Genomic DNA, 10,836 nt, shown 5'->3' with positions numbered 1-10,836 from the left:
CTTACATAACATGTGAGGGAGAAAATATGACCCTTCATATGGAAAAACAGTATGAGACCCAATCAGAATCATACCTGAGGAAACTTTATTCCTTATAAAAGCCATAAACCTTTTACAGAATCAATTAACAATGACAAAGAAGTAAACAAACATGAGTATGCATGTCTTTGAAAACAAACTTCCACCCAGGCAACGGCACTCATCAAAATCTGTAAAGACCCTAATTCTGTTTACAATTATGTTAGACTGGTGCATGATAGAGGAAGAAATGATGAGCAAAACCTCAATGGAGTATGTTGGGCTATGTGTGTCACACGTGTGCAAGAATGACACATTTTCAGTTCATTTTGGAAGCAGGAACTGATGTGGAATTAAACGGCCAGAAAGAGAAAGACACTATGTTTCATTGAACAGATATCACCATTTCTCTCACAAAGCCTGAAACTGCTGACATTAACAATTCACTTTGTTGGAAAGTCAGATATGAAACATTTTAAATCACAGTGTCATTTCAACATACACTTCCATTATTTTGTAGCTGTAGTGTGCATGTGTGTGTAGTTTCTTTTGTATGAGGCAGCTGAAGATTCCTAAAGAAAGTAACTGCACAGCAGCTGAGAGAGAAAAGAGACTGCAGAACCAGCGCTTTTCTGCAATCGCTGATTAAATCAAACCTAGAAGCCAAATAAAACCTTATTTAATTACTTTATATCAACAGACAATTAATTTAAAATCCTGCCAGTCTTCCATTAAGCCTGAATTAAACTTTAGCGGCAAAGTTAGTGTTGGTTATTCTAACACCTGGCTGTAAGTGTCCTGTAAGCGATAACAAAAGAAAGCAAAATTGTCCACTGGGAGTTCTAATGGAGGTGGTTCCACTCAGAGGAAACAAGTCAGATGGGTTTAAATGAACCAAAAGCAGCACAAACATCAGGTAAATGATCTGAGAAAAAGAAAGCAAGAGCCATCTGTTTATTGACAACCCCAAAGCTGTTTTTAATCACCAACTCTTGCATTAAAACTTCCTGGAGAAAGAGCATCCATCACTGATTACAGGACAAACTAAAGGCTGGCCAAACAGTCAAATGGAAAAGACATTTCCAAACTGCATTTGTAGCCCTTCCAAAGACAGATTATCGTAGTTCTTTGGGCCAAGTTGTGGCCTTTCCAGTATCATAATAAATATTTTCTCATAAATACACGTCCAATGAACTTTAAGGCAATATGCATAACAACGTGAGAAAATTCTGCCTTTTTGCCTTTGACTTTGTGTGTGTAGAATAGTGTATGCAGCTTTTAAACAATGACAAAACTAGTGCATCCGACAGAGTCCGTATCAAACAGTTTTGAGTTGCACCAGCTTAGAATCCGAACAATAACACAACAGGGAACTAATCCACTCCTAGAGCTCGAAGTTGTCTCTCGATCTCATCGTCGGAAATGGTGGCTCCTTTGGAGGAGGCAGCGGTGGCACCGGGGACGTTCTTTCCTGCAGCCGGTGCTCTGACCATCTGAAACCATAGATTGGCAGGAAATCCCATTAGCAGGAAGAATTATTAAATAATCACAGAGCCTTTTTTTAATCACCAAGTGTACAGGATTGTATTTCCACCCTACCAGAAAAATAAATTAAAATAAAAAAAAAAAACACAACTGAAAATTGGTAAGCTATCTGAGATCTCATATACAATAAGATATTTTTCTTTGAGAAGAATATCTCAAAGAAAAATATCTTTGAGAGAGAGATTAGAAAATCTCTGTTCAGAGATTTTAGAAACCTAATGTGTGAGAAGACGAAGCAATAACAGTGTCTTGCTAATGTATATACACACCTTGAACTTTGTACAAAAAAAAAACACAAATGTTGCTGTATTTTAGAGAGTTTATAGCTGATTGCAGTGTTGGCACATATTACAGCCAAATCTTTGATGGTAAACCATCCAGTGTTGCAGCCTTTTGTGACACAGAATACCTGGTATTATACAAGTGCTTTGAAATTTTAAAGCATAAAATATGATGCACAACAATGAAAAAAAGGAGAAATAATTTTCTTGTATGAAGCACTCTTAGCACATTTCTTCTACTTTAAACTCAACAATTTTGTTTTCTCTAATGAATTTTACACATAGTCAAAGCTCTGATGGCAGACCTTTCTTTTCAGTATTTTATAGACAAAGAATAATATTATCAAGCTGTCTCTATGTTCACTGCAGCTGTGGGTACATTTATTGGACAACGTGTGCATTTCTGCAGTGTGCAGAGAGGTAATAATTCATGTAGTCCCCCAGGGGGAGCCAGACACACAGCAGACGGAAAGCATGGCAGTAACAGAGCTTGAGCCTGAAGAGCTGTAGGCGAGCCCCACCATGCGGCAGCTGTTATGCATTTTAACAGCAGATAAAAGAAAAGCCATGTGGAGAGTTTATTGTTTTTGTAGCCAAGAGCTTTTACCTCATTTAGGAAAGATAGGCCTGTAAAAATCAGCAGAAAACCATTTCTTTGTATCCTTCCAAAATGCTTACAATTCTCTTTTAGGTAATGAGGGCTTAAGGGTTTAAATAGACGACATCAGAGTCTGTGTCTTACCTTCCCTGAGATTTCAATGCCGATCTCATCCAGAACCTGGTTGACAATGTCCTGAGATTCTTCTTCATCCCCAGATTCATCAAAAATGTCATCTAAAGTGTCATTGACTGGACAGATAAAGATACAGAGAGGGGGGAAAAAAAACAAAAACAAAATTTTAAGGTCAAGTTGAAACTTCAAGGTATATATATTTTTTTTTTTATTCTTTCATCTTGATTTTTATTTACTTGTTTTCATTACCAAACATATATCCTCATATTAACCCTCTAAATCCTTGTTAAAAGCTTATAAACACCACATATGCGTTTGTGCATCATGTGTGCTTACTCATGTCTTCAGTCATCCCCATCTTCATGTTCTCCTTCTGGAAGTCCTGCATGGTTTTCAGTGTCTTCTGCGGATCCATTTTCTTATTCACGGCCTGCATCGTCTTCAAATAACAGAAAGGAAGTGAGATAAAATCTTTTTCAGCTTTCTTGTTAGAGCAGTACAGACTGTAAGAACAGGGATTAACAATTATTAATCACTATGTTTCCATAAAGAATTGTGTGTTTTTTATAAGACCAGATCTGACATCAGCCAAAGCTTGACATTAGAATGACTTTGGTGGAAAACTACAGTACTTTATTAACTGTATGTCACTCCAGGGAAAAAAAAAACACATACATAAGTCGCAGGACCAGCCAAGCTAGGAAAAATGTCTAACTTATAGTCAGGAAAATATGGTATTAGTTTGGTTTTAGATAAGAGGCTGTATGTCTTGTACTACCTCCATTGTTGCAGAGATAAGAGCAGCAGCTAGGTCTAAACACAGACTGATCATTCATTTCCACATCATACAAACATAAATGTGACCTACTGAGGATGACATCATACCCACGATCTTATCTCCTGCTGACTGACACACTTATCCATTGGTTCAAATATTTTTCTTTCTTTCTATCATAGAAAACTGTACCCATATATTTGTGTTAAAATGAACTTAGTGCATATATTAAGCTGCTAATATTTTTGTCTTAAAGCGATCACACCTCATCACCCTCCATTAATCTGAAGCCTAATTATATTTAACCTGTCGGTGTGTGGTTGTACAACACTTCGCTCTTGGCCATTAAATGTTTGTCACACTTCATTAACAATGATATTGGGACTTCCCTTAAAACACATGTAGTTTCTACAATAAACATTTTCTCATAATGTTTCCATTATGACACAAAAAAGTCAGAACCAAAAAAAAAAAAAAAACAACAAAAAAAGTGATTATATTTCTGGGTGTTTATATGTACAATATGTAAGTGGAAGTAATTCCTAAACATTTAGTACATCTGACCTCAGAGCAACCAATATAATATAGAATTTTACCTTGGCCGTGGTAGACATGGCACCAGCCATCTTCATTTGAGAGTTCATGACTTTAGTTTGCGTTGACATGGAGGTAACCTTGGAGCTCACAGCATACGTCCTGTTCTTCTGCTTCCTAAGCTGGACTAACTGCTTGGCAAGAATCTTACAAGCCTCCTTGTTGCCGCTTTTAGCCATTTTCTTGATCTCCAACTCCTACAGAGAGAAAGAGAGAGAGAAAAAACATGAGTCCAAGTACAGTCTTAATTTGTTTTCTCCTCAAACATGGTTTTCAATGGTTTTGACTGGAACTTTGAAGTTTGTTATTTAACTTTTCTTAATATTCTTGTCAATTCAGACCTACCCTCAAGATATTAACTGTTGTTTCACAAATAAAAAACAATATCTTCAGACACACTTCACATTTTAAATAAATATATGTATTTGTATTTATTAATCTCTACAGACCGACAGAGATGTTTATAAATACAGACATCATAAATTCAGTCTTTGAGATGAAATACTATTCGCTGGCAAACCAAGCCAAACATTTAGCTTCAGTAAACATGAGAAAATATGTTGCTGCCTTCAGGGATTCTGTGTGTGGGCCTGACAGTGTGAGAGCATCTCAAGAGATGAGGCAGAAACTGAGGGTTACAGTAAGCTCGCCGGCCTCTCGGCTCCAGACTGTATTGTTTATTTCTTGCATGCTGAAAGTATCCTCTACAGGAACTAATAATAAATTATTTATATTTGATACAGTCATAAAAAAATACTCCACTCAGCCATTTTCTTCAGCCTCTTAACACAAAACATGTATGGACTGTCATTTATCAAATGCATTAAGTTCGGTTCATATTTGCTCATCTGTAAATAATTTAAATGCAAAAATCGGGGCTGAACTGTAAGGAAAGAAGCTGCATTACAAACTGCAATGCTGTCAGAAAATCTCAACACATCAACAAGAAAAAAGTGGGGAAGAAAGCACTGTTGGTAGTATTGATTGGAGTCTCTGAATATCTACTTTCCCTTTAGATATCAAGAGCAGAGCTGTGTTTTGATAGACAGCTGCTCCCTCCTAGACACGATCTAATGCAGCACTCAGCTGAGAGGCTGTTATGCTTTTCCTGAAGCAGTTTAAATGTACAATTCATTTTTTTTTTACTATCTGCAGAACACATTAGTAAATGCTTTCAATTTTTTAAAAAGCTAAAACACTGTTGATGTTCTGAAACAGGACTAAAAATTAGAGGTGCAGCAAGAAGACTGAAGGTAACCAGAACCGAATGATTTTCAGCTTAATAAGCCTTTACCTCTGCCCATGTGGTCAGAAACTCAAAAATCCTATCTTTCTACAGTTAGTGAATACACCTAAGTGCTATCAACAGCAACACATTTTGGCATAGAGGTTACTGGGTAAAGACTCAGCAATTTTTAGAATTACTGAAGTCTGTAGGAGGTATATGAGCTGTTCAGCTCCAACAAAGAGCAAAACTTTGGTAGATGCTGATCAGTTCACTCCTTTGCCTTGTCTGAATACATATTTAGCAACTCTGTGTTATCCTTTTAAACATTGATACAGAAAGCAGAGGGTTTTTTTAATAACTTCGATATCTACCATAAAAAATGAAGTGGTGTTTTCAATTTGTGGAAACAGAGAGTTGTTCTCAGAAATCAAAACTTGAACTTAAATTATTAAAAAAATATAAAACAGTCAGCAAATTTCTGATCACTTTTTAATATTTTTAAATAAATATAAATTAGATAAATAAATATTTTTTAAAACAAATAGACATTACAACACCACATTTCATTGTGATGTTGTAATGTCTATTGCTCTCAGAAAAAAAATTACAGTTTATAATCAAATCCGAACTTGGGAATTTTGTGTTTAGTCAACTGTTATGCATGTGACAACAGTCGGAGATGCAGAATGAAATGACTACCCATCCTAATAGATAATGAAGAGAATGTTTATAATTAGAAACGCTAGCTGCACGAATCATGCTCATAATTTGATAAATTAATAAATTATTTATTAAATCCTCCTGTCTTTGTTTTAAATGAGTGAAACTCTACCATTACTCTCTGACAAACTCACTGAATGACTCTTCTACTCCTAATCTAAATAATTAATGACAGTTCTTGGCAAAAATGGGTGAATTAAACATTTTTAAACACTTGTCATACAGTTCTTAAAGACAAATCAAAATAGGGTAATTGGTTTTGGAAGGTCATAGCTTTTCAAAAAGTGAACATTAGCTTCAAATCTGAAAAATAACTTGTCCAAAAATAAGCAAAGAGAACTACTCAAACAGAATCAAAGTTCATCTGGCCCTCCTTACCTTTATGGCAAATAAAAAGCAATAAAGCTGGTACTCAGCATAAATCCCCCTCAATAAATATTAATACGCATACATAAAGACTTTACTCTGACTGTAAAATTTGACTAATTTTAACACATCCATTTCATTTTGCTCTTATGTTCCCTTGTGTAAATGGAATATACATCATTATAAGACATACTTTGAATCTTTGGTTCTCTGCCGCTTTTAATAAAGTGCCTATAAATCTGAGAGTGGGCACATTTTCTTATTGGAAGCACAATGGGGGACCCTTATGATTGTGCTAACTTGCAGATTAAGGTAATTTTCATTTGTAAGCCAAGATCCTTTTAATTCAGGGTGTACAACAAAGCTTTTAAAGACCAAACTAATTAGCGGGAAGCATTAATGAAGAACAAAATTGGGGTTCCCCAGGGAGGTAATTATGTCCCACACGATATTTACTTAATACAGCTAAATGAGGAAGACACTCTCCGCTTCTTTCATCTTACTAAAACGGGAAATGTAACGTACAGCTTTAGTCTCATTGAGCAAGAGTTTGAGTTTTGCTTGCCTGGAGCAAAGCCTCCACATCGGCTCATTCCCTTCTTTTCACTTAGATCCAAGAGCCACTTGGGTTTAGTCCTTAGTGGTAAAAGGGAGATTTAAACGGGTTTCAAGGACTTTTGCTGTATGTATCATCTGCTGGAGGTCCTCAATGCTTTGATGCAATATGTAGAAATCTAACAAAAATGCTCTGCATGGACATTGTTTCTTACTTTCCATTCCTTTAACTTTATTGGTTAGTGTGTATGAATTCTGACCATTTGTTTCTCTTGTTTCTCCAGCGCTGTTCGGTCCCTGGTGATCTGTCTCTGAGTGCTTCGGAGCTCCTTAGACTGTTCCTTGATGACGTCTTTCGAAAACGTAAAAACAAGTAAGACAGAAGGGTTGATACTTTATGTATCAATCAACAAATCAGGTTTCATAGGTAAAACACTTTTCATACTTTAACACTGGTATTTTGCAGAAAGGGAATAGAACTACGCTTTTCAATAAAACTGAAGAAAATGTCTAGCAGACATTTAGAAATAAAGGAAATGCAATCCCATTTATAGATGTGGAAACTCTACAGGCAAATATTAATATTCAAATATTAAAATACCAGACTCTTAGTAAAAAAATACTTTAACCATAAGACAAAGTAGCAATAAATATAAAAATTGTATTTTATTTAGGATGAAATATAAAAAGGCAATAAAATCTTAAATAATAACGAAATAATAAAAAGATCAAACTTTAAAAAAATTAAAACATCTTGGTTGACCAGTTATTAAATTAATAGGATAAAAGTAAGGCTGAATTATTAAAGTTGAAGCAAAACCCAACATATAAAAATATGCACTTCACTTGCCTTCACAAACAGATGCAAACCATCAAACATTCTTTTGACAAAGATGAACGCTCTTAAAATTATTTATATATGTTCCTTAGATAAAAGCTAATTGGAAAAAAAGGTAAATGAACCTTTTGTTACCGCTGTACTTTCATAAAAAAAAAGAAAATGAAAAAAATATATACAATATACACAAAATACAAAGCAAAGACTTCTCATTACTTACAATAAAGTCAATGGTCTACAGAATTGCCACTGAGAGAAATCTAAAGCACTATAATCTTAACCTTTGCAGTAGGCTTGTTTGATTGTCTTTGTCTATTGCGTTCAGAATACCACAGCAAGATCAGCAACACACTTACTACACACTGACAACTGCGGCAACTGCTCTGGCAGCTGACACCAATATTGAGTCAGTCAGCTCCAAGAAACATCATGTGAAATATTGCACGATCCTGAAGTCACACAATGAGAGCTGACTAATCAGAACTAAACATTCAGGATAATTCACACAGCTACTAGGTTACAAACAACAACAGCTACAAAAAACATTTATCTGAGATAAAGTCTAAGGGGGCATGCTTTTGAATTTGAATTATATTTTTTATCATTTCTTAACATGTATGAATATATGCATTTAAAAAAGAGAATTTTTGGCTTTCGTAAATGAATAAAAAAATAAAAATCAAGATCACGCCTAATAAACAGAAAAAAACTAATTTGCTTTAGAATATAAATGTTGACCTGATCTTCTGTTATTAGAGTTACATAGTATCTAAATATTATAATAGTTATTTCAATAAAAATATTACAAAATATAATTTAGGAGTATAAAAGCAAAAAAAGACAGCTTTACACACGTTTTTAAGCTTTATTTCATAAATAAACGACATCCTGAGAAAACAGCATTGAACGGCCAAATAAAGCCTATTCTTTCAAAGTCAGCAAACAATAAACTAGTTAGAATCACATCACTGCAGTGGACCACTTGTAGGGATGATGCATAAGTGCGTATAAGGTGACGTGCCGCCAACGTATCAAAGTGGGAGGGATATCATCCTACAAATATGTGCGATCTTTCCCCCCCATCACTAACCATGGGAAGTAAATTTAAAAATCGACCAGAAACCACTCCGACGACCAGACACAAGGCAAGAAAAAAAATCCAAAAACTCTCTGTCCGGAGAGTGAAAGGGTGAGGGAAGACTCAGCAAATGCATGAGACAAGAAACGTCAAAAAAAAAGTAAAAAATAAAAGAAAGAAAAGAAAAGCCACCGTTAAAGAAGATCTGTTGACAGCTCAACATACTGTGAAGGTAAGGGAGCACAGTGAGTACAGTATGCAGACTGTTGCTGTGGGTGAGGCTGGAAGGACAGGGATGGGAGGAGTAAGTAAGCAATGCTGTGGAAAGATTTTCCTACTCCAACTATGCCTTTCTTTGCCTTGAACCTGGTTCTATAGCTTATTTCAGATTTTCATACATCGATTTTTTTATTATTATTATTATTTTACAAAAAGTGAAGAGGTGAATATTAGATTTTTATTTCCTGCGAGTCATTACTTGGGAAAGAATAATTGATTTATACATTTTTTAGGAAAAATGTGTCCGATTTTCCATTTTAACTCTGAATGGTTGATTGTCTTGCCTGAAGAAAATATTGAAATATTCATACTCTAAGGCTTTCCAGAATCGGGTTAATAGGTTAGAGGATGACAGCATGCCAAGACGTCATAGTTAAACAACCCTTCAAATTCATTACGCAATTACAATGTAATTTTCCCTCTCCTGTTCCTTATTGTAGTCAAAGTTTAAGCAGAATTATGAATGGTAAATGTTATGTCTGAAACAAATAGAAACGTAACCAACACCGTAGGAGTTCAAAACATTCATTTTGGGCCATTGATATTGTATTTCAATTAATGTACATAAAGTCACATTTTCTAAGTTTGAGTGACAATAAAAACATCCTCTTCGTACAACTTCAAAGAATAAGTTTACTTTTATTCCTCGGTGGTGATGATGAGAAACCCAGAAGTTCTTTGACATTTTTAAGTAATCTGTTTGCATTTTAACCATCACATTCCTATCCTAGGTTATTTCTTTTAATCCATGTATTTTTGGCAGCCTTTCGACGCTTTCTCCAGGTTAGTAACGCGCCTGGTGACTCAACAAGACCAACAACAGGTTCAACGAGTTATTTGGGGACAGCTAATTCAAAGGGGAAGAACACATAGGCTGAAAACAAACGGGCTAAAAACAAGTTAGCTAGCTTTTCTTTAAACACAGAACAAACTTACCATCGACAGTCTTCTTCTTGAAGAGGGAAGCCATGTCGCTATTCTGTATGTAGCTAACTATAGAAATTCAATTCAAACCGTGTACTTTAAACAGTACTAATTCCTTTCGTCTATACGGTCAGCCCAGGACGGTACGTCTCCTTTATCAGCCTTCGTTTCCTGGTTGACTTCTGCTGTCGGGAGTTCCTCCCTCAGCTGGCGTCACGGCGGGACCTTTGTGCTGCTTTCAAGTGTACCGCGGAAAACGCTATTTCATGTGAATATGTTTGCTAAAAATACCAAATAAAAAAAACAAACGATAAGTTCGAGCTATTTTTGTGTGGCAAAGATTAAATGAAACTATTTTTGTGTTGGTATCTTATTGCTATTGTTAAAAAAGAGGATATTTTCTTCTGTGCTAAAAACGAATTAGCAAAACCTTGGTGATTTAACCTTTGTTGAATCACCAAGGTGAGTCAATGGTAACAGTAATTGAAAAAAACTCTCATGAAAGTATCATCAGTTGTTGAACAGAACAGTCAAGGGTACTATTTTCAGAATGACAAAGAATCACTGACAAATCCAGTCTTTTATTTTGGATAAGGTGTCTTCATAATTCTCATTGAAAGCATATTCCATGTATCACTTGAATGCAGCACATAGACGGAAGTATGTTAATGATATAACAAAGAAATATGCTCATTTTTACCTGTATAAAAAGGCTAAGAAAGAAAATGAAGTCAAGTCAGATAAGTTTATTAATCTTCACAGTATGACCTTTGCAACTTTATTTTTGTACATTTTCTATATTCACAGGAATTGACATAAAGCACATATTCATATGTGGTGAACTTTTTCACGTTTTGTCCAGTTATCTCTTCTGTGTGAAAGGGTAAAAATGATTTGTTGTT

The 10,836-nt window shown here is 35.2% G+C and overlaps 1 protein-coding gene across 1 annotated transcript; it reads right to left on the bottom strand.

Moving 5' to 3' along the window:
* Nucleotides 1-62: 62 nt before the first annotated feature.
* Nucleotides 63-10,131, bottom strand: chmp2b (charged multivesicular body protein 2B). Its single transcript, XM_005811866.3, has 6 exons — nucleotides 9,947-10,131; nucleotides 7,076-7,167; nucleotides 3,949-4,143; nucleotides 2,914-3,016; nucleotides 2,587-2,693; nucleotides 63-1,511 (listed from the first exon to the last, which is right to left on the bottom strand). The coding sequence occupies exons 1-6, from the start codon at nucleotides 9,978-9,980 to the stop codon at nucleotides 1,392-1,394; spliced, it is 651 nt and encodes a 216-aa protein (XP_005811923.1). The 5' UTR covers nucleotides 9,981-10,131; the 3' UTR covers nucleotides 63-1,391.
* Between the last annotated feature and the right edge of the window lie 705 nt (nucleotides 10,132-10,836).

The sequence above is a fragment of the Xiphophorus maculatus genome, chromosome 7, assembly GCF_002775205.1.
Source record: "Xiphophorus maculatus strain JP 163 A chromosome 7, X_maculatus-5.0-male, whole genome shotgun sequence".
Lineage (NCBI taxonomy): Eukaryota > Metazoa > Chordata > Actinopteri > Cyprinodontiformes > Poeciliidae > Xiphophorus > Xiphophorus maculatus.
This window is presented reverse-complemented; position numbering and strand designations above follow the sequence as displayed.

Coding starts and splice junctions, on each gene's coding strand:
- chmp2b (XM_005811866.3), bottom strand. CDS start 9,980: ATGGCTTCCCTCTTCAAGAAGAAGACTGTCGATG. Junction 7,168..9,946: donor CAAGAAGAAGACTGTCGATG/GTAAGTTTGTTC, acceptor CGTTTTCGAAAG/ACGTCATCAAGGAACAGTCT. Junction 1,512..2,586: donor GCATTGAAATCTCAGGGAAG/GTAAGACACAGA, acceptor CTATGGTTTCAG/ATGGTCAGAGCACCGGCTGC.